The following is a 24,383-nucleotide window of genomic DNA, read 5'->3' on the forward strand; positions in this document are numbered from 1 at the left end:
ACAGCTCACAGACGAAGGGCTCCTCCCTCTCTGCCTGTGCCGGCACAGTGACTGGGAGAGATGCTCCCCGTGGTGGTCTCTGTTGTCTGAGCCAACCCTTAAGGAGACTATGCATGCCTGGTGTGGAGACACAGAGCTTCTGCAGAAAAGTAAGTTATGATGTCCTAAGCAGGGCTATCCTTGGATTAATATACCAAAGCTCTGCTAGAAAACAGCTAAGTTTACATAGGCAAGCTTCATCAAGAGGCTCTTTAGTTCTTCTTCACTTTCTGCCATAAGGGTGGTATCATCTGCATATCTGAGGTTATTGATATTTCTCCCGGCTATCTTGATTCCAGCTTGTGCTTCTTCCAGCTCAGCGTGTCTCATGATGTACTCTGCATAGAAGTTAAATAAGCAGGGTAACAATATACAGCCTTGACATACTCCTTTTCCTATTTGGAACCAGTCTGTTGTTCCATGTCCAGTTCTAACTGTTGCTTCCTGACTTGCATATAGGTTTCTTAAGAGGCAGGTCAGGTGGTCTGGTATTCCCATCTCTTTCAGAATTTTCCACAGTTTATTGTGATCCACACAGTCAAAGGCTTTGGCATAGTCAATAAAGCAGAAATAGATGTGTTTCTGGAACTCTCTTGCTTTTTCCATGATCCAGGGATGTTGGCAATTTGATCTCTGGTTCCTCTGCCTTTTCTAAAACTAGCTTGAACATCTGAAGGTTCACGGTTCACGTACTGCTGAAGCCTGGCTTGGAGAATTTTGAGCATTACTTTACTAGCATGTGAGATGAGTGCAATTGTGCAGTAGTTTGAGCATTCTTTGGCATTGCCTTTCTTGGGGATTGGAACGAAAACTGACCTTTTCCAAGGCCCTCCTGAAACAAATAATACCAGTCTTCTCTAAATGGTTTCTGAAAAATTGATAGAAACAACGACAGATCAGCCTTATTCTTTATAGAAGCCAGACTGGAGGACATAGCTCTAGGTCTGTTAGTGAAATTTGCCTGTTAAATCTAAACCCTAAGTTTACCCACCTTTTCCCAGGCAGTGCTGGAGACATGGGCTTCCTCCATTCAAAAAGCTGAAGCAGCAAATAGCACACTCCCTGAGGGCAGGCACCTCTCTGGAGGCAGACTGAGCCCACTGAGCATGCCCAATTGATTCTCCTCATATTTACCAATGACAGGAATCAATCCCTCCACCTCCCCTGGGGTAACATTAGTAAAAGGACAGAGAAAGGCCAGTTGTTTCCTTCGGGAAAATTCTTCCTAATAAAACCCAGGAATGGGGACATGAAGGTGTCCTTCAGACTCCAAGATCTTATACATTTTGAAGTTCAGGTTTTATGGAGAGGATGTCAAAGGACAGCCTGCTTATACTTCAGACCCCTATCGATCAGGAAGCCATTTGAAACTGGATACTATGAGAAATCTGGGTTAATAAATATAACATTTGAAATCTGTCTCTCTTTACTCACACTGTCTCACTTATCTCCCAAACATGTGGTGATATTCAGTTCAGTTTAGTCACTCAGTCCTGTCTGACTCTCTGCAACCCCACCGTCTGCAGCACACCAGGCCTCCCTGTTCATCACCAACTCCCGGGGTTTACTCAAACTCATGTCCATTGAGTCAGTGATGCCATCCAACCGTCTCATCCTCTGTCACCCTCTTCTCCTCTAGCCTTCAATCTTCCCCAACATTAGGGTCTTTTCAAATGAGTCAGGTCTTCACACCAGGGGGCCAAAATTTTGGAGTTTCAGCTTCAGCATCAGTTCTTCCAATGAGTATTCAGGACTGATTTCCTTTAGAATGGACTGGTTGGATCTCCTTGCAGTCCAAGTGACTCTCAAGAGTCTTCTCCAACACCACAGTTCAAAAGCATCAATTCTTCGGCGCAAAGTAATGTCTCTGCTTTTTAATATGCTGTCTATGTTGGTCATAACTTTTCTTCCAAGGAGTAAGCGTCTTTTAATTTCATGGCTGCAGTGATTTTGATGATATTGGTATTAGTACAAAGATGTAGTGTGTAGCCCAGGGAAGTAACTAGTTAAGGGGCAGAGTCTGAACTGAAGCCTGTGTCTTTCTGAAGGCAGAGCTCTGTCCAGTTTTCCAGGTGACCACGTTGTTTACAATTCTTTGTTTGATTTGGTTTTATTTCAAGCCTCTCTTTTAGTTGTGGTGGATGTGTTCAAGAACATAGAGAATAGCATCACGTAAATGATGGAGTGTTTACCTCTCAAGCACCTTGGAGTTATGCTCCTGTCCATCTGTTTCACCTGTTGTTGTTCACTCCCTCAGTCGTGTCTGACTCCTTGCGACCCTATGGACGGCCGCACACCAGGCTTCGCTGTCCTTCACCATCTCCTGGAGTTTGCTCAAACTCATATCCATTGAGTTGCTGATGCAACCCTCTCACCCTCTGTCACCCCCTTCTCCTCCTGCCCTCCATCTTTCCCAGCATCAAGGTCTTTTCAAATGAGTCAGTTTCATCTACTCGAATTGAAAAGCTCACTGGTGGATGTTTATCTTTTGTCTCTTGAGAGTTTCTCGGGATGCAGCCTAAATCCTCGAGCGGGATCCCTGTGTTTGATAAGAGGGGTAACTTCCTAATCATTTGGGAAAGTTATTCTGTTATCAGCACACAGAGATCATAGCTGAGTTAAATCCTAATGTGTTGTATTAAATGTAAAGCATTTAAAAAGTTTAAATGAGGAATTTTATATTTCATTCCAAAAAAGTGTTTGGGAAATTAATGGGAGGGTGTGGGACATGTAATTTGTCCTGTTATATCAAAATGCATGAAATAATATTGCACTAGGTTTTATTACATGCAAAAATACTGGAACTCTTTCACAATATTAAGTGGGCTATAAATATTTGGGAATCGACTCATTGTCAAATCATATAAATTAATATTATTTCCTTTTGTCTGAGAATTACAAGTCCATGCAAATGAAGCCAGAAGGAAGCATTTGATTTCTTACTTTCATCCTCCCATTGCTATCCCTTCCCCTTACTCATAAACACATAATATTAATCTAAGTGTTTGATAGTGAGTCACTATTCCCCAGTATTTATAACCCACTTAACTGAATCATTTTCCATTACTCGTATCATTTCTTGGTGTTATGCTGGAATTCGTATTTCCCTTTGTTACCAGTCACCGTGTCAATAGAGCTTCGCCGGTGGCCCAGCAGTAAAGAATCTGCCTGTGGTGCAGGAGCCCGTGGATACAGTTCCTGGGTCAGGAAGATCTCCTGGAGGAGGGCATGGCAACCCACTCCAGTATTCTTGTCTGGGAAATCCCATGAACAGAAGAGCCTGGCAGGCTACAGTCTTTAGGGTCACAGAGAGTCCAACATGACTGAAGCAGGCACGCACACACCCTGTCAATAACAGTATAATGATTTTCCGTGGAAGAAGTGCTTCCACATGAGCTATCGCTTTTGATTCTCACAGCAAAGCAATAACGAAAACCTTGAGAGGTAAGCACCATTATTTTTTAAGAAGACAGAACTGAGGCGCATAAAGGGTGCCTTATTCAAAGATATAGCCATCAAAGTCATTGCCAGGTCCTGACTGCACACCCCAAAGGTTCAAGAAATGTGTGTCCCTGGGGGTGGCACATAGTGCTAGGTCCGTGTTTCTCCCATCCTCTTCCATAACCCCTTAGATGACTCCAGAAGTTCCTCTGGCTTTTGTTGTTGTTGTTGTTGAACTACTTAACTGCTTAAGAGGCAGTCTTTTTCATTGTTTTTTAAATTTAGTAGCTTATTTATTCATTTATTTTTAGCTGTGCTGGGTCTTTGTTACTGCATATGGCTTTTCAATAGCTGCAACGAGTGGGGGCTGCTCTAGTTGTGCACGAGCTTCTCTTGTTGCACAGTTCAGTTGCTCAGTCGTGTCCGAATCTTTGCGACCTCATGAATTGCAGCACGCCAGGCCTCCCTGTCCATCACCATCTCCCGGAGTTCACTCAGACTCACTTCCATTGAGTCCGTGATGCCATCCAGCCATCTCATCCTCGGTTGTCCCCTTCTCCTCCTGCCCCCAATCCCTCCCAGCATCAGAGTCTTTTCCAATGAGTCAACTCTTCACATGAGGTGGCCGAAGTACTGGAGCTTCAGCTTTAGCATCATTCCAGGGTTGATCTCCTTCAGAATGGACTGGTTGGATCTCCTTGCAATCCAAGAGACTCTCAAGAGTCTTCTCCAACACTACAGTCCAAAAGCATCAATTCTTCGGCGCTCTGCCTCCTTCGCAGTCCAACTCTCACATCCATACATGACCACTGGAAAAACCATAGCCTTGACTAGACGGACCTTAGTCGGCAAAGTAATGTCTCTGCTTTCTAATATGCTGTCTAGGTTGGTCATAACTTCTCTTCTAAGGAGTAAGCGTCTTTTAATTTCATGGCTGCAGTCACCATCTGCACTGATTTTGGAGCCCAAAAAGATAAAGTCTGGCACTGTTTCCACTGTTTCCCCATCTATTTCCCATGGAGTGATGGGACCGGATGCCATGATCTTTGTTTTCTGAATGTTGAGCTTTAGGCCAACTTTTTCACTCTCCTTTTTCACTTTCATCAAGAGGCTTTTTAGTTCCTTTTCACTTTCTGCCATAAGGGTGCTCTCATCTGCATATCTGAGGTTATTGATATTTCTCCCAGCTATCTTGATTCCAGCTTGTGCTTCTTCCAGTCCAGCATTTCTCATGATGTACTCTGAATAGAAGTTCAATAAGCAGGGTGACAATATACAGCCTTGACATACTCCTTTTCCTATCTGGAACCAGTCTGTTGTTCCATGTCCAGTTCTAACTGTTGCTTCCTGACCTGCATACAGATTTCCCAAGAGGCAGGTCAGGTGGTCTGGTATTCCCATCTCTTTCAGAATTTTCCACAGTTGATTGTGATCCACACAGTCAAAGGCTTTGGCATAGTCAATAAAGCAGAAATAGATGTGTTTCTGGAACTCTCTTGCTTTTTCCATGATCCAGCAGATGTTGGCAATTTGATCTCTGATTCCTCTGCCTTTCCCAAATGCAGCTTGAACATCAGGAAGTTCATGGTTCACGTTTTGCTGAAGCCTGGCTTGGAGAATTTTGAGCATTGCTTTACTAGCATGTGAGATGAGTGCAATTGTGCGGTAGTTTGAGCATGCTTTGGCATTGCCTTTCTTTGGGATTGGAATGAAAACTGACCTTTTCCAGTCCTGTGGCCACTGCTGAGTTTTCCAAATTTGCTGGCATATTGAGTGCAGCACTTTCACAGCATCATCTTTCAGGATTTGAAACAGCTCAACTGGAATTCCATCACCTCCACTAGCTTTGTTTGTAGTGATGCTTTCTAAGGCCCACTTGACTTCACATTCCAGGATGTCGGGCTCTAGATGAGTGATCACACCATCATGATTATCTTGGTCATGCAGATCTTTTTTTGTACAGTTCTTCTGTGTATTCTTGCCACCTCTTCTTAATATCTCCTGCTTCTGTTTGGTCCATACCATTTCTGTCCTTTATCGAGCCCATCTTTGCATGAAATGTTCCCTTGGTATCTCTAATTCTCTTGAAGAGATCTCTAGTCTTTCCCATTCTGTTGTTTTCCTCTATTTCTTTGCACTGATCGCTGAAGAAGGCTTTCTTATCTCTTCTTGCTATGCTTTGGAACTCTGCATTCAGATGCTTATATCTTTCCTTTTCTCCTTTGCTTTTCGCCTCTCTTCTTTTCACAGCTATTTGTAAGGCCTCCCCAGACAGCCATTTTGCTTTTTTGCATTTCTTTTCCATGGAGATGATCTTGATCCCTGTCTCCTGTACAATGTCATGAACCTCCATCCATAGTTCATCAGGCACTCTATCTATCAGATCTAGGCCGTTAAATCTATTTCTCACTTCCACGGTATAATCATAAGGGATTTGATTTAGGTCATACCTGAATGGTCTAGCGGTTTTCCCTCTTTTGTTCAATTTAAGTGTGAATTTGGTAATAAGGAGTTCATGATCTGAGCCACAGTCAGCTCCTGGTCTTGTTTTTTTGACTGTATAGAGCTTCTCCATCTTTGGCTGCAAAGAATATAATCAATCTGATTTTGCTGTTGACCATCTGGTGATGTCCATGTGTAGAGTCTTCTCTTGTGTTGTTGGAAGAGGGTGTTTGCTATGACCAGTGTGTTTTCTTGGCAAAACTCTATTAGTCTTTGCCCTGCTTCATTCCACATTCCAAGGCCAAATTTGCCTGTTACTCCAGGTGTTTCTTGACTTCCTACTTTTGCATTCCAGTCCCCTATAATGAAAAGGACATCTTTTTTGGGTGTTCTAAAAGGTCTTGTAGATCTTCATAAAATTGTTCAACTTCAGTTTCTTCAGCGTTACTGGTTGGGGCATGGGCTCTAGGTCTTCTTAATTAGGGTGAAGAGTTTTGGAGTCAGCTTGGCTACCTACTGTTCCCAAGACCTGGGACAAGTTTTAATCTCACTGTGTCTCAAGTTTCTCTAAGTATAACCTGGGGATGGTAATACCCAATTCATAACTTTCTATTTAAATAAATAGGAAAATAAATGTCAGTTATTTGACTATTATATAATAAGATCGAGTAGAATTTTAACCATTGTAATATTCTGATTGGCTGTTTGCTTTCTCAAGAATCTGACTTGCTATTAAAACTTGTATCAGCAGGGAGGCTCAAGAGGGAGGGGCTACTTATAGCTGATTCATGTTGTACAGCAGAAAGGAACACAACATTGTAAAGCAATTGTACTCCCCCCCAAATTTTTTAATGGTACAAACTTTCAGTTATAAAATAAAGCATATAATATACAGCCTGATACATATAATTAACACAGCTGTGTGTTATATGTGAAAATTAAAAGAGTAAATATTGAGTTCTTATCACAATGAAATATATATTTTTCTTTTATTTTGTATCTGAGGGAATGGATGTTCATTAAGCTTATTGTGGTAATTATTTCATAATGTATATAAGTCAAATCAGTACATTGCATACCTTAAACTTACACAGTGCTGTATGTCAATTATATCTCAATAAAATTGGAATAAAAAGACAGCATCATAATATGATTCAAAGGATGGTGATGATGATAGCAGCAACCATGTTACTCACTGCCTTCTGTGTTCCAAACATTTAACAAATATACCCTCTGGAATTCCCCCAGCAACCTTACAGATGGCTGTGTTCTTAGCCCTGAGCTATATTACCTCCAAATTTTGCCTACCATTGCTGTCAATTCTACCCATCCCTCCCCCCTGCCCCTACCAGCTTAAAATAGTACCCTTTTGAAAATTTAAAATGTATTTTCCAATTTCCAGTCTTCTAGCCCATTGTGTGTTCTCTGCCACCTTCAAAGGTCTCTTGCAGTGCTTCCAGACATCATACATAAATTCCCATAGTGCCAGGGGTAAAAATTTTCCAGACCCTGAGACTCAAATTCACTTAGACTGGCTAAAAGTAAGTAAGTCTGTTAATAGTTACAGAAACCAACTTCCTTGAATTTGAACATTTTTCGTTTAAAGCAAGACTTTTCCAAGAAAGAATTGGCATATCCTGTCTCAAAGAGAAAGAAGGAAATGGTAATTGACAATGACCTTTATCCCAGTATCTGATGGAGTTTCTTACTGGCATCGTACCAGCTGGTATACACCTGCACTTTGAAAAGTACATTTTTTACTTGCTGTAATTTTTTATTTCACCTGTTAAACTAGCTGTAGCTGTAATTACCACCTCTTTCTCCATTTCTCTACAACCATCTGCCTAGGTATTGTGGTCCCAACAAATCATGATTTTTTTTTTTTTAACTATAGGTGAAAGATTTGGGAATAGAGAGCAAGTGGATTGCTAACTTGGAGAGGTTTTTTTCTTTTAAAAATTATTAAAATAACCAGGTTGCATTTCATAAATATTAAATGTGTCAACTGCACATTTATCTTACAATAATTTTACTTTCATTGTTTATTTTTGAAACTACAATAAGAGTGGATCAACCCTGTGCAAGGTAGAACCAAAGATTTGCCATCTCCCTCATTACTGGGAATCTGAACCAATCTCTGCTGGGCTCCGGAAGGCCTTTATTTAAGAGAACTTTATTCTGTTTAAGAAAAAAATATCTTTAAGTCTGTCTTTTCTTCAGCACAGTGTGAGTATATGGTAACTTGCGTATCTGCAAGCCAAGCTGCTTCAGTTGTGTCCAACTCCTGTGACTTTATGGACAGTAGCCACCAGGCTCCTCTGTCCATGGGATTCTCCAGGCCAGGTTGCTTCTTTACCACTGGCACCACCTGGGAAGCCCATATGGTCAATTAAACCACACCAATAAGTCCCACACTGTCTATCCTTCTTTTCTTTTCAGTCTTTCTTACCACTAAATGTCCTCTTCTGAATGGTGATGTTTCCGAGTCTGTGAAGTGGAGGATTCTTACGGTCTCTGCTATAAAACCCGTGCATTGACCTATCACTGCTGTTGCTGCCGCTGCAATGTACAAGCTTGCATGCAATGTTTTTATCTTTGGAAGACTTACTTATATTCTTAATGCTAGACTGCCCACACTGGTGACTGAAATATGCAAATAAGCAATGAGGAAGCAACGTGAATGAACACTGAAGAGCTAGAAATTAATGGGGAGTGATGGTCATGTGACAGACTTCTGTAGGGCTACACCTGTTTGTACTGACTTGATCTGTGTTCAGAAATAATCTGGGCATTTTAAAGCTCTGAAATCATACGTGCCTTTGAAGATGTAAATGGGGCAGCACTGTTTTTCCCAACTAGTCTAAAATGCAACAATATGGCGGCTCAAAAATAAGGAGATAGATTAGTTGGATCAAAAAAAAAAAAAAAAAGCAAGATTGCTTCTTAGGCAGGAATCTCCCCAATCTGGGGACTGTTTTGTGAGCAAAGATAGCACCTAATAGCTAGGCAGGAGTAAAACATTCCATAAAGGTCGATAGAGTCACATTTTTAGGTACAATCCTTCTATTGGAGCCTAAGTAGGTCAGATGATGTAGAAATTATTTGTGCGTGCATCCATGCGCACATACATTTCTCTAAAATAGAAACCTAATCTACTTTTATTCAATATTTAAGGTGTTAAAGGAGGGTTCCATGGACTATTCTAGCCCTAAAGAGAAAAAATATAGTGGAAAAGTAAGAAATCAGATGAGTCATTCTTTAATTTCAAAGAGCTGCAATTTTAGGTAACTCATGGGAAAGGAGCAGCCCCTTTGAGAGAGAAGATGGACACATGTCTTGACCTCTCAGGAGAGGATGCCTCAGAACAGCCCAGCTGTTGGTAAAATCTGCCTTCCGTGTGCTTGCAGTGAACTTGTAGCTTCAGGTCAAATCCCCAAACAATGAAAGATAGGAGAAAAACTGGTTTGGTTTCATTTTTGTCCTTTCACTTTGATGCAAAGGGTTCTTCATTCACTGTCATTTATTCATTCATTCAGCAAACACTTAGTGAAGTTGGCTCCGTTCCAGGCATCATCCTAGCTCCTGGAGGGCCCCACAAAGAAGATGGTACCGAAATTCCCTCATGTGAGGTCCTTCTGGGGCTTCCATGTTCCGAAGTCCTTCCTGTAGTGAATTGCCCTGCCAGCTGGTCCTGCCAGAAGGAGTGCTTCATCCTACAGAGAAGACAGTAAGCTTCCTTCCCCTGGCTAATGTCACTGTGGTCCCTCTGCTTTCTGTCCTGCCCAGCCTCTGTACTACCAATTTCTAGAGATGCTAAAAAAGATGCATCTCTCAGGAGTGGATGGGAGAGTTGTTTCATTTCTCCCTTCTTCTTGGCGAGGACTCTGATTTTTCAACTAATAAGTTAGAAGACATCAAGAGGAAAAGAAAAAGAAGAACTTTCCTTGCCAGTGTTGCTTAGTTACCTTGACAACATTTTCTTGCTGCCCAGCTGAATGCTCTCTGCATATTTTTATAGCGCATATATTTTATTGCTATATTGATCTATTTAGCAGAAAATATGGAGAACACATTGAGCTCCTGTCAATTCTGCCCTGTTTATTTGAATTTCCATTTTTCTCTTCATTGTCCTTTTCATTCTTGACCTGAGTGATACTGTACAGGAATCCCATCATAATCCATGTGGGGGCATTTAACTTTGTAGCTAAAAAGGCAAAAGCCCAAGAACTGACCTTAAAATTAGACAACAAACTGTGGACTTTTCAAAGGCAGGGCCCGGATTTTAATTAGCTCTGTGTCCTAGAAAAGGTTTATTGGTGGCATGAGCTGTTGGCTTCAGATATGTATTAAGTACCAGCATTGTAGTAGGTGTTAGTCATAACATAGAATTTGCTATAGTTTTTAGCCAGGGGGCAAAACTGGTGACTTGATCTTTTCTTTTTGGAGACCAGACAAAGACAGAGAAAAATGACTGTGTTGTTTCTTCTGCCACATTGCTTAGCCGAAGCAGCTTTCCTGCGTGCAGCCGTGGGAGCTGTAGAGGAGCCACAGTCCATCTGGCATTTACGAGAAGGTATTCACAGGGAACCTCCTGGATCCAGGGGCTGTGCTGTCCAAGTCAAGCCAGATCAAAAGACCTGGTCATTGTTACCATCTGTCAAGGCAATTGTATTCAAAACACTGAGTCTCTCTTCATTCTTTTTCTCAAACAGACACACACTCAGCTGAAAATGAGATTTGTTTTTTTAATTGGAGTCTAGTTGCTTTAAGCAAAATGGCCTTAAAAGCAAACAAACAAAAACCCAGTATGTTTAAATACATACAATGTCTGTAATGTGTTATGAAAATAGATGTGATTTCTCTTGGTGAAAAAATACTAGAAGTGTGATATTAAGATAATGTATAGTTTATAACTGAAAGACAGAGTAAATTGAAGTTAAGAGTTCAGTGGGAAAAAAAAGAAAACTAAGTTTATGAAGCAAACTCTTGACCAAACAAAACATGGAAGTGTATTAGTTCTCCCCTTTCCCAGCTCACTCACCCAGTACTCTTCAAAGCATGTACTTCGGAGATTTTGTTAAAATGCAGGCATAGATCTACTGGGTCTGGGGAGAGGCCTGAGAGTGCATTTCTAACAAGCCCTCTTAGTTAGATCAGACCTTGTTAGCTGAAGTGTTGTCCATGGACTTAGAGATTTGGCATTACCCAGGAACTTGCTAGAAACATAAATTCTTAGGTGCCACTCAGACCTACTGGACCAGAAGCTGCATTTTAACAAGATCCCATGTTCACGTTCAAGAGATGCTGCTTTAACCATTTCATAAGCCTGCAGTGTCCATTGTGGGTAAGGATCCTGATGGGACTCTGTGTTAAAAGTCAGATTGGATGGATTTCTTGGTGCCTTTTAATTTCAAAACTCTTTTGGCCACTTGCCTCAGTAGTGCATCTGACCCTCAGATAAAGACACGGACAGGTGCCTCTTTGTTTGTTCAGTGACATGATGAATGTGTTTTTATCTTTCTTGGAGTGCCCTTGTCTTTAAAGATGGGGGCCCACTGACCAACCAATCCCTGTTCCAGAAAACTGTAGACAAAAAGGTTTAACTGGAGGACTTCCCTGGTAGTCCAGTGGCTAAGACCCCGTGCTCCCAAATGTAGGGGGCCTGGGTTCGATCCCTAGTCAGGGAACTAGATCCCGTGTGCCACAGCTAAAGATCTCACATGCCACAACTAAGACCTGGCACAGCCAAATAAATATTAAAAGAAAAAGTTTGACCGAAAGAGACATCCTCACATCTGAATGATGTCAGAATGATGAACATGTTTGAAACAACACTAGCAGGTCAGAGTTTCTTCATCTGTAAAATGGCAATAAGAATACCACCTGTTCTAGCTTCCTTTATAGTCCGGTTGTGAGGAGCCGGGAAATCTAAATCTGAAGGGCCTTTGAAAACATAAAGATGGCCATGAGATTTAAAAACAACTTTAGTAAGGAAAAAAGGCATATGTCTTTCAGTATCAGAGAGGTCTGGATTCAAAATTTAACCATTACCATCTACTAATTTTACGATCTCTGCAAAATTATTTCATGTGGGTGAGTCTCAATGTCTTTTTATATAAGATGATCATAAAACCATCTGTCATGCGGTGCGCGTATGCTAGGTTGCTTCAGTCCTGTCCAACTCTCTGTGACCTTGTGGACTGTAGCCCACCAGGCTCCTCTGTCCGTGGGGGTCTCCAGGAAAGAATACCGGAGTGGGTTGCCATGCCCTCCTCCAGGGGATCTTTTTGACCCAGGAATCGAACCCGTGTTTCTCATGTCTCCTGCATTGGCTGGTGGGTTCTTTACCGTTAGCACCACCCGGGAAGCCCCCTGTCATGGAGGTGAGGGTTAAAATGTAAATAATATATGTAAAAATCTGGTGCATAGTAGAGTTTAATAAATGGTAGCCAAGAGCAGCACATTAAATTACTTGGTTGAGAAATAATCCCCCAAAGATGATTTTTCCCTCAGTTAAGCCTGTAACACTGGGGCAAGGGAAAAAAAAGAGGTTAAAGGTTTGAATGGGGCTTCCCTGGTGGCTCAGTGGTAAAGAATACACCTGTAATCCAGGAGACCTGTATTCCATCCCTGAATTGGGAAGATCCCCTGAGGAGAGCCTGGCTACCCACTCCAGGACTCTTGCCTGGAGAATCCCCATGGACAGAGGAGCCTGGCAGGCTACATCCACCGGGTAGCAAAGAGTCAAGACACAACTGAGAGATTAGTACAAAAGTTTACATAAACGTTGATCCAGTTCAAGAGATTGACATCTTGAAGTTAGTTATGTGAGTATCAGTGGACGAAAAATCCCCAACCTCAAACAAGGGTTTAATATTTATTTAAACCTTAGTGAGTACCAAGCACTGAGGGCTTTGTGATATGGAGGATTTGGTGTGATTATTCTGTATATTCGCACGCTCTCAGCAGAGGCACCAGAGGGACGTGATGGTGTCCACAACAGCCTGGTATGAAGGTAGTCTTCCATGCTGGTGTCTGTGCAGACACTCCAGGACATGGGGAAACAGCCGAATTAATGACAACGAGGGCCATGTAAGGTGATGAGAGAAGATTGCTTTGCGGACCGTGGGAATGGATGGTCCCCTCATTATCAGAATAACAGAACAGCAAGTCTTATTTACTGGAGCCTGGAGCCGTGAGGGGGCGGCTGTTGGGTTCTTGCTGCTTTACTGTCAGCAATTAAGCATTTGCAATACAGAAGGACTATTGTCTCTTTTAAGAGGAAATAAAAGCCCTCATCCTCCTCTCTCTATCTTCCCAACCTCTAGCTCCTGGTTTTATTTTGGAAATGCTCTTTGAAGGCCTTTGGTTTTCTTATTTCTTTTCAGGCAGATTCACCCTTTGGGAAGATTTTTTTTTTTTTGCAGACGAGATTGCCCCTTTCTTTCCCTAGAGTTTGCAGAGTTTTTGTGCTGATAACCTTCCTGGAGATATTCTGAAGTGATCGGAAATGTGATTTCCCAGACAGTCAAAGGCAGGGTGCCACGTGACCCACTTTTCCACACAGGTCTCCTTGTGGGGAGTGTGTATACTCAAGGCCAAGTGATGAGGGAAAAAAATACCTCACTGATACACGGTCTGGCAGTGAAAAGCTAATAGGAAGAGGATGGGGTTTAGAGGGAGGAAGTAAGCAGACTGAGGCTTCAGCGAGTTGCCAGAGGAGGCCTTTAACTGAATAATCAACGCTTCTGAACCAAGACTAGAGTTTCTGAGAGGGAATTGGGGTGTCTTAGATGGTTTTGGGTTCTGTTTTTGTTTTGCTTGAATAACTTAAGTTTGAATGCATCACCAAACCCTGTTCGAGTGTGGCCTACCGGAACCCCTGCTTGGCAGGAAAATGGCAGATCAGTGGGGTCGTGCCTCAAGTCCATCTCAACAGATGCCATGATGGGCTCCTCTGGCTCTGGCCACAGCTGTGCACTAATTTTTCTAGGGCTTGATCCATGGGCAGATCAACGGTCTCCTCTGTTTTCAGGCCACAGGACACAGTCTTCACTTCCAGCCACTCAATACTTGTGTTTTTAGGGGAATATGTGCATGGAAGCACTAGATAAAGAGGCTTTATGAATGAACCAGTAGGAAAGACAGATTGAGGAGGATCACTTTTTCGAATGTAAGACTATGTGGAAAGAGCATTTGCTGGGAGTCGAAAACTGAATCTCAATCCTAACCATGACCCTACTCGATATGGGGCCTTATTTACAACTACTTTTATCTCTTGGATACTGTGGTTACTTTGTGTGTGTGTTAGTCGCTCAGTCGTGTCCGACTCTTTGCGGCCCCTCTTAGTCTGTCCATGAAATTCTCCAGGCAAGGATACTGGAGTGGATTGCCATTTCCATCTTCAGGGGATCTTTCCAACCCAGGGTTTGAACCTGGGTCTCTTGTATTGCAGGCAGTTGCTTTACTGTCTGAGCTACTAGGAAAGCAGGTCTTGGAGACCCAGGGATAATGATACCTACTACAAATCTACTACACCTGCTCGAAATCTACTCTAAACCACACCAAAATTTTGAAAGGGTGAAATGAGGTGCCGGAAGAGAACACTGAAGACTTCAAAGCTGCAATGTCCAATATGACAACCACTAGCCACGTATGGCTTTTGGGATTATTATTTAATTAAATCAATCAATTTTTTAAAATTAATTAAAATTAAATAAAATGAAAAATTTAGTTTCTGAGTCATACTACTACTGCTGCTGCTAAGTCGCTTCAGTCGTGTCCGACTCTGTGCAACCCAATAGACGGCAGCCCACCAGGCTTTCCCGTCCCTGGGATTCTCCAGGCAAGAATACTGGAGTGGGTTGCAATTTCCTTCTCTAATGCATGAAAGTGAAAAGTCAAAATGAAGTCGCTCAGTCATGTCTTTTAGTGACTCATGACTCTTAGTAACTTCATAGACTGCAGCCTACCAGGCTCCTCTGTCCATGGGATTTTCCAGGCAAGAGTACTGAGTCATACTAGCCACGTTTTTAGTGCTCAGTAGACACATGTAGCTAGTGGATACCATACTGGACAATAAATATATAGAACATCTGCATTATCACAGAAAGTTTTATGGGCAGCTCTGCCTCAAAGCACTATCTAGGGTGTGATATTAAAGATGTGAAGGGTGGCATGTTTAGGGGTGATAAATACGGTCACAGTTAGGGATTCTTAGAAAGAAACAACCCACCCAAGTTGGCTGGAGTAAAATGAGATATTTATTCGACTAATTCAAGAACAATACATGTGTCCCAAGGGATCTCTTGAGAGTCCCTTGGACAGCAAGGAGATCAAACCGGTCAGTCCTTAAGAAAAATAGCCCTTTTCCTAAGGGAAATCGATCCCAAGGGTTGGAGATACAACCAGACTTCAAGGGGAATTGGAACCAGTTCCTGAAAGACTATCGAGAACAATAGAAGTATGGCTGAGTGCTTTCGATGTTTACCTAAAACTGTTGTATTTTTAATAGGCTATACCCCAATACAAAATAAAAAGTTAAAAACAAAAAGAGGCTACTCTCTCCCCACTGCCTCTCCCTTTTTCTCTTGTTGTTCTCTCCCTGTGGCCACTTGTGTTTTTGTCTCTTTTTCTCTGTCCGTGGCATCTTCCTTCCTCTCCCCTTCCTTCACTTCTTTCTCTTCTTCTTTCTCTACCCCTTCCCTTCTCCTCTCTCTGCAAATCCAGGTTTCTCAACTGTACTCCCTACGGGCCAAAGAGGGCTCAATGGAATTCAATTCTTAAAACTTACTTTATTGCAGTATCATTGATTTACAGTGCTGTGTTGGTTTCCAGGGTACAGCAAAGTGATTCAGTTATACATGTATATAATAGTTTGCATCTGCTACTCCCAAAGCCCAATCCTCCCCCAACCCTCCTCCTTGGCAACCACCTGCTCTCTATGTCTGTGAGTCTGTTTCTGTTTTGTAAATAATTTCATTTGTGTCATATTTTAGATTCCACATATAAGTGATATCATATGGTATTTGTCTTTCTCTGCCTGACTTACTTCATTTAGTATGGTAATCTGCAGGTCCATCCGTGTTGCTGCAGAGGGCATTATTTAATTCTTCTTATGGCTGAGTGATATTCCATTGTGTATATATATAACTACATCTTCTTTATCCATTCATCTGTCAATGAACATTTACATTGTTTCCATGTCTTATGTCTTCAGTTCAGTTCAGTCACTCAGTCATGTCCAATTCTTTGCGACCTCATGGACAGCAGCATGCCAGGCTTCCCTGTCAATCACCAACTCCCGGAGCTTGCTCAAACTCATGCCCATCGAGTCAATGATGCCTTCCAACCATCTCATCTTCTGTCGTCACCTTCTCCTCCTGCTTCAATCTTTCCCAGCATCAGGGTCTTTTCCAATGATTCAGTTCTTTGTGTTAGGTGGTGAAATATTGGAGTTTCAGTTTCAGCATCATCAGTCCTTCCAATGAATATTCAGGACTGATTTCCTTTTGGATTGACTGGTTGGGTCTCCTTGCAGTCCAAGGGACTCTTAAGAGTCTTTTCCAATATCACAGTCCAAAAACATCAATTCTTCGGCACTCAGCTTTCTTTATGGTCCAACTCTCACATCTGTACATGACTACTGGGAAAACCATAGCTTTGACTAGATGGACCTTTGTTGGTAAAGTAATGTCTCTGCTTTTTAATATGCTGTCTAGGTTGGTCATAGCTTTTCTTCCAAGGAGCAAGTATCTTTTAATTTCATGGCTGCAGTCACCATTTGGAGTGATTTTGGAGCCCAGGAAAATAAAGTCTCTCATTGTTTCCATTGTTTCCCCATCTATTTGCCATGAAGTGATGGGACCAGATGCCATGATCTTAGTTTTCTGAATGTTGAGTTTTAAGCCAGCTTTTTCACTCTCTTCTTTCACTTTCATCAAGAGGCTCTTAATTCTTCTTTGCTTTCTGCCATAAGGGTGGTGTTATCTGGGTACCTGAGGTAATTGATATTTCTCCCAGCAATCTTGATTCAAGCTTGTGCTTCATCCAGCCCAGCATTTCAAATGACGTACTCTGCATGTAAGTTAAATATGCAGGGTGACAATATACAGCCTTGACATACTCCTTTCCAGATTTGGAACCAGTCTTTTGTTCTCTTGTCTTGGCTATTGTAAATAGTGTCAAGCAGACCCAGTTTTCATCACTTCTAAGGGATAATACAAAGGCTGGATCCTGATTCCAAGTTTCCAGGGAAATTTGCTCCAATCAGGTATGTCCAAGAGGATGGGGGTCGTGTCCTCATGCTTACTCAAGGGGAGTAAAGGGTGGGACAGATATTCTAAAAAGGAGCATATGGGGATGTTATTGATTATCATGTTCATCCTTAACACCTTGGAGTGGCCCATTGAAACTATGACCACTTAGCGAAAAATTGTCAGAGATTTGACTGAGGCCGTAAAGAAAAAGGGTGTGATACCTTTTCACCTTGGATTATATGATTTGATCACCAATACAGATTCTCAAGGGTTTGGCTTGACTTCTACATTATTATACCTGGATGTAAGTGGGCACAGTCAGAAGCAAGGTGGAAATCGGGTCTAAGCCTTTGCTATTTCTTAAATACAAATGGAACACTAATGAGACCCTTTTCCTCTCCTACCTTTAGGAAGAACCATGAAGCTCCCCTGGAAATCATTCAAGAGGAAGATGGAAAGGGCTATCTAAAAGAGAGTGAGAGCTGCAGACCACAAGACTGGGGCCAGAGGGCTGGCAGTGGAAACCCCTGTTGGGTTGCGATCTCTCACTGAAAAGTCCCAGTGGCCTTTCTACTTCCTGCCGAAGGAAGGGAGAGAAGGGGCAGACCATGTCCATAGCCTTGAAGCAGGTGTTCAACAAGGACAAGACCTTCCGGCCAAAGAGGAAATTTGAACCTGGCACGCAGAGGTTCGAACTCCACAAACGGGCTCAGGCCTCCCTCAACTCAGGCGTGGACCTGAAGGCAGCCGTGCAGCTGCCCGGCGGGGAGGATCAGAACGACTGGGTGGCGGTGCATGTGGTGGACTTCTTCAATCGCATCAACCTCATCTACGGCACCATCTGTGAGTTCTGCACCGAACGGACCTGCCCTGTGATGTCAGGGGGCCCCAAGTACGAATACCGGTGGCAGGATGACCTCAAGTACAAGAAGCCGACTGCCCTGCCGGCCCCCCAGTACATGAACCTTCTCATGGATTGGATCGAGGTCCAGATCAACAATGAAGACATCTTTCCAACGTGTGTGGGTAAGTCCGTGATCAGCTGCCTGGTTATTTTGTCACATCCCACCCAAGCTTGGAAAGTTGGCAGAGGCTTCTGAAGCGGCCTGCCTTTGAATGCTGGATAGCATCCATGTCACTGTTTCCCTAAATCCCATCATTCACGTATCTGCAGTTTCTTTTTCCATATCTAAGGACCTTATGGAAAAAAAAAAAATGTGTGGACCACTTATAATTATTCTGTGGTCCTCAGTAGTGGGGAACACTGGCTTGATGAAAAGTTAAATTTGATCTTATTGACTTCCTTAGGATTAGACTCCAAACCCACCCAGAGTTCCTAGTGAAATTTTTAATTTGGAGCTAATTAACTGGTTAGTTACACTAACTCTAGTGCAATGATTGGTAGTCATCTCTCAGGATGAGAAATCCCAATGTGAAAATCCATGGATTTGTTTGGGAGTTGAACAAACAGGTAGTTGGCATTTTGGAGAAACAAGATCCTGGTATTCTCTTCTTCCCTGATCATAGGTATTAATTCCTGGCTGTTCTATTAACTCTGGACCATGATGGAGTGATTAGACCAACCCAGACACTTGGAATGTAAATGCTTTTATCTGCTTTGTACTAAAAGCCATGAAACTCTTCAAGGGGAAGGACCAGACCTTTTTCATGTCTTTCATTTCTTTATGCTGCTGATCATTGGATCGGCCTACCTGGCAGGATGAATTTACAATTCAGTCTTAGGGCCTTTGGGTCAATAGAGATGAACACTCTCCTCCTTGCCTTGTTGTATCTCTGATGCCCAGGATGGGGCCCTGGAACCTTTTAGGCACTGAGGGACTATTTGTAGAATGATTGAAAAAATACATATGCTGCTGCAAAATATTCTTGAAAAGATCTGAGAAGGTTGGGGTATTAAAAAAAAAAAAAAACAGAAAAAGCATTTGAAACACATTGCTGAAATCACCTTTATAGGCGGCATGTGTCCCCATGTGGCATATGGGAAGTTGAGGTGGGGTGTATGGAAGTAATTGCTTATATAAAAATAAAACATATATAACTTGACTAGAGTAGTATGTCCATCTTGAAATATTCAGCACACAAACCAGTTTGCTCAGACTCCTCTTGTTGCCTTGCCTTGCCTGATCTCCTTTTGCACTTTCTCTCTGCTGGCTCTTGTAGGGCAGGAGGTGGGATGCATGATAACACAGTCCCCCTTGGTCGACTCGCCAGCATAGGAGGAAGAAGGCAGGTTTCAGAAACTCCCCTGGCTGTATAACTGGCGCCTTGGAGGAGTAGAAATTTCCTTGGCTCACGTCTTGCATTTTCATTGACTGTTGGAGGCTTCTTTTGGAGCTGGGAGGAATTTGTCTTTTCCGAAAGCATTACAAGCCACTGCCAAGGCTCTGTGCAGAACATGTGATAGCAATAAAGATAAATAAATCTGGGCAAGGATCCCTCCTTGTTGTCCTCCCCCTTCTGTTTCTGTTCTTTGATGCTTTGAACTCTGGGCACTTCTGTTCTCTCTGGCAACTGTGGTTACCACACAAAGTTGCTGACCAGAAATAACATCACAGAGCCTGGTGTGTTACTTAAGGGCGAGGAAGCTTCTGGCGGTCTCCTTGGAAAATAGGACATCATAGGTGATTTTAGACTTTGGAGGAAAATCAGTGGATGCTGCTGGATCTCTCAGAGACTTTGCTTTCTTTTTCTATATGGTTTCCTTAGCCATTCACTATGCTTGGGGCAGGAGAAGGCAATGGCAACCCACTCCAGTACTCTTGCCTGGAGAATCCCATGGACGGAGGAGCCTGGTAGGCTACGGTCCATGGGGTCACTAAGGGTTGGACACGACTGAGCGACTTCACTTTCACTTTTCACTTTCATGCATTGGAGAAGGCAATGGCACCCCACTCTAGTACTCTTGCCTAGAGAATCCCAGGGAGAGACGAGCCTGTTGGGCTGCCATCTATGGGGTCGCACAGAGTCGGACACAACTGATGTGACTTAGCAGCAGCAGCATGCTTGGGGCATGCTCCCTTGATCAGAATCCACTGTTTCAGCTCTTCCCAATATGGACTTCACAGTATGAAAGTGTTCTGAGAGATCTTAACAGGTACGTATGTTTTGTCTTTTTTTTTCCCATGGAAAAATAAGTTTAGGAAATGCTGAGTGAAACTGATTTCTTTACTGAAGGACTTTATATTAATGTGCATTAAATCTCCAAGAAATCTCTTGCAAAATCTGTATGCAGGTCAGGAAGCAACAGTTAGAACTGGACATGGAAAAACAGACTGGTTCCAAATAGGAAAAGGAGTACATCAAGGCTGTATATTGTCACCCTGCTTATTGAACTTCTATGCAGCTACATCATGAGAAATGCTGGGCTGGGTGAAGCACAAGCTGGAATCAAGATTGCTGGGAGAAGTATCAATAACCTCAGATATGCAATTGACACCACCCTTATGACAGAAAGTGAAGAAGAACTAAAGAGCCTCTTGATGAAAGTGAAAGAAGAGAGTGAAAAAGTTGGCTTAAAGCTCAACATTCAGAAAACGATGACCATGGCATCTGGTCCCATCACTTCATGGCAAATAGATGGGGAAACAGTGGAAACAGTGACAGACTTTATTTTTTGGGCTCCACAATCACTGTAGATGGTAATTGCAGCCATGAAATTAAAAGATGCTTACTCCTTGGAAGGAAAGTTATGACCAACCTAGAGAGCATATTAAAAAGCAGAGACATTACTTTGCCAACAAAGGTCCGTCTAGTCAAGGCTATGGTTTTTCTAGTAGTCATGTATAGAAGGCACTGGCGACCCACTCCAATACTCTTGCCTGAAAAATCCCGTGGACGGAGGAGCCTGGTAGGCTGCTGTCTATGGGGTGGCACAGAGTCGGACACGACTGATGCAACTTAGCAGCAGCAGCAGCAGCATGTGTGAATGTGAGAGGTGGATTATAAAGAAAGCTGAGAGCTGAAGAATTGATGCTTTTGAACTGTGATGTTGGAAAAGACTCTTGAGAGTCCCTTGGACTGCAAAGAAATCAAACCAGTCAATCCTAAAGGAAATCAGTCCTGAATATTCATTGGAAGGACTGATGCTGAAGCTGAAACTCCAATACTTTGGTCACCTGATGTGAAGAACTGACTCATTTGGAAAGACTCTGATGCTGGGAAAGATTGAAGGCAGGAGAAGAAGGGGATGACAGAAGATGAGATGGTTGGATGGCATTACCAACTTAATGGACATGAGTTTGAGTAAACTCTGGGAGTTGGTGATGGACAGGGAGGCCAGGTGCTGTGGTCCATGCAGTCGCAAAAAGTCGGACACGACTGAGCAACTGAACTGAACTCAAATCTCCAAGAAAAGTATAGGGTAGTATGTAGGGGCTTCCCTGGTGGCTCAGATGGTAAAAGAATCTGCCTGCTAAAGCAGGACATGTGGGTTTGATCCCTGGGTCAGGAAAATCCCCTGGAGAAGGGAATGGCTACCCACTCCAGGATTCTTGCCTGGAGAATTCCATGGACAGAGGAGCCTGTCAGGCTACAGTCCATGGGGTTGCAAAGAGTTGGACACCACTGAGCGACTAACACTTTCACTTTCAGTATATCCTAGTTTGAACCTGGTACCTTCTTTCTTAATGGAATACTGTTAGCATCTTTCGAGAAATGTTCATCTGTATACATTAGAGTTGGCAAACTTTTGTACGTATCAGAATTACTCAGGTCTTCTTTTCAAAATTTAAATTCCTTGGTTTTCTCCCTCAACAACTAAATCAGAATCTCTTAGGTGAGGCCTAAGTATCTGTACTTTTAGTAAGCTCCTCCCACTCTTCTTGTTTATTGTAACTACCCAGAATACTTTCCGTCCCTTCCCCAGGAATGGTTTGTTTCTTATCTCTCTGGTTTTATCCATGTCATTCTCTCCTTTGAAATCCCCTAACATCTCTGTCTAGTGAATTCTTATGCATCCTTTATACCATCTCCTCTGTGAAGACTGTCATCTTTCAGAATGTAAACCCCTTAAAGTTATGCAATATGTCTTATTCAGTTGACTATTTGAGCACCAAGTCCAGTCCTGGTGCTTTGCAAGTTGTTGGATGGATAGATGGCTAGAAAAATAATCCTTATAAAGTTCCAGCATGTGTATGGTATGGTGCTGGTGATCAAAGTAAGCAAATGTTTCTAAAACCCATTATCGCCATTCCTGGGTATTTCCTGCACCTTGCCTTCCATGGGGTTTAATTTTCTCTGTTTAACTTTTCCAAGATGAAAACATTTGCTTTTCAGTCACTAAGTTGTGTCTGACTCTTTCAACGCCATAGACTGCAGCACACCAGGCTCCTCTGTCCTTAAGTATCTCCCTGAGTTTGCTCAAAGTCCTGTTCATTGAGTTGATAATGCCATCCAACCATCTTATCCTCTGTCACCCCTTTCTCCTGCCCTTAATCTTTCCCAGCACCAGGGTCTTTCCCAATGAGTTGACTCTTTGCATCTGGGATTTTTGCTTTGGCCCAGCTGCTTCATTCTTTCTGGAGCTATTAGTATTATTAATTGCCCTTCCCTCTTCCCCAGTAGCATATTGGACACCTTCTGGCCTGGGAAGCTCATCTTCTGATGTGATATATTTTTGCCTTTTCGAACTGTTCATGGGGTTCTTGCAGCAAGAATACTGGCATGGTTTGCCATTCTCTCTTCCAGTGGACCACGTTTTGTCAGAACTCTCTACCATGACCTGTCTATCTTGGGGGGCCCTGCATGGCATGGCTCATAGCTTTATTAAGTTATACAAGCCCCTTTGCCATGAGACAAGGGCTGTGATCCATGAAGAGGGTTAAAATGATAGGGGTTAGTAAAAACCACCACCATCCACCACCACCCTGATGGTCTTCATTAGTATCCTGCTCACCTCTGCTCTTTGCTCTCAGATAACACTGTTGCTGTATTTGCAAAAACTTGTCTTTTTGGAGCCACTTTCTCTATGAGAATTCATTTCCTCTGCTTCTTCCTCCCCCTGATTCTAGCCTACTTTCCTGCTTTTTGATCTTGGTGCTGCCATGAGTCATTATCATGAAAATGATCAACATGTCTGTCAGGATAAAGTGAAAGAGGAATTGCCAGCCAACAGCAGACCCTGGGCGGATGAGAAATTTGGGAGTTCTGCTCAGCATTATGGCTTTGAATCCTGGGCATATTTCTTGTCTTCTTGTCTGGGAATTGGGAGGAGTTCAAACTTCCCCTCCTCCCCACTGTGATTCGAGGAACCAGAACCGGAAAAATACAGACAGATGTGAAGGCTTCAGCCTCAGTTAGGTATTAAAGGATATAAACAGCTGTTGATCTCTACCGCTGAAATAAAAACTCTTATCTGTTTCTGTATCCTGATTTAATTAGGATACCCGGGCTATTTCAGAAGTCAAGCCTTCTTGGTTGGGAGAATACCAAACAGATGTGGCTCCCTTGTGAACCAGAGTCTCCTCCACTCTCTCTTCATCCTCCCCAGTTTCCTTTGTTAAAAAGCCAACAGATGTTCCTGCAAAAGCTCCTAAAACAGCAGTAATTTCAGAGGCAAGGGCCACCTCCTCTTTGATTGTATCTCTTTTTTAACCGCTTTTAGAGGTAACGAAAGAAAAATAGAAAGCCACAGCCACCCACTTTTTAAATTCCATTGCCTGGCTAATCACAATAATTTTTCTGTTCTAGCCCCCAGCTTCCCTGTTTTTCTGTTATATAATGGGACTTAAATCTCAGATCTGACACTTAAGAAAAAAAGGGAGTTGAAAACTTAGAGCTACTCCAACTCATGTTTTTAAAATGTCTTTGAGCAGGAGGAATAAGAACATTTAAAAAACAATGACATCATCTCACCTACCTTTACAGTTTTAGAATAGATGGGTGTCAGAGAAGGAAAGAGCAAGGAAAGGGAGGGAACATGCATATATTGAGTTTGCTAAGCATCAAGCTATAGACCTGGCACATTAATCTTTCTTAATTCTTATAATAACTGAATGAATTAAATATGCCACTTTACCAGTGAGGAAGCTGATATTGAAACGAGCCAAGGGGCTTTCCTAAGGTTGTACAGGTAATCAGTCATTTAGAAGTTAGGGTTTGAGCTCAAGAGTATCTGGCCAAAAATCTCTGCTCTTGTCACCCATTACCATTTATATTATAGCATGAATTGTTATTCTGCAGATT

The 24,383-nt window shown here is 42.5% G+C and overlaps 1 protein-coding gene across 1 annotated transcript in view; it reads left to right on the top strand.

Annotated features, from left to right (window-relative positions):
• MOB3B (MOB kinase activator 3B) overlaps positions 1–24,383 on the top strand; it is a 224,355-nt gene that overhangs the window by 63,699 nt on the left and 136,273 nt on the right. Inside the window, exon 2 of the mRNA XM_040237971.1 lies at positions 17,591–18,206. Within this exon, the coding sequence (XP_040093905.1) occupies positions 17,789–18,206 (418 nt within the window). The 5' untranslated portion in view covers positions 17,591–17,788. The remainder of the gene's footprint in view (positions 1–17,590; positions 18,207–24,383) is intronic.

Source organism: Oryx dammah, unplaced genomic scaffold, assembly GCF_014754425.2.
Source record: "Oryx dammah isolate SB20612 unplaced genomic scaffold, SCBI_Odam_1.1 HiC_scaffold_1, whole genome shotgun sequence".
Lineage (NCBI taxonomy): Eukaryota > Metazoa > Chordata > Mammalia > Artiodactyla > Bovidae > Oryx > Oryx dammah.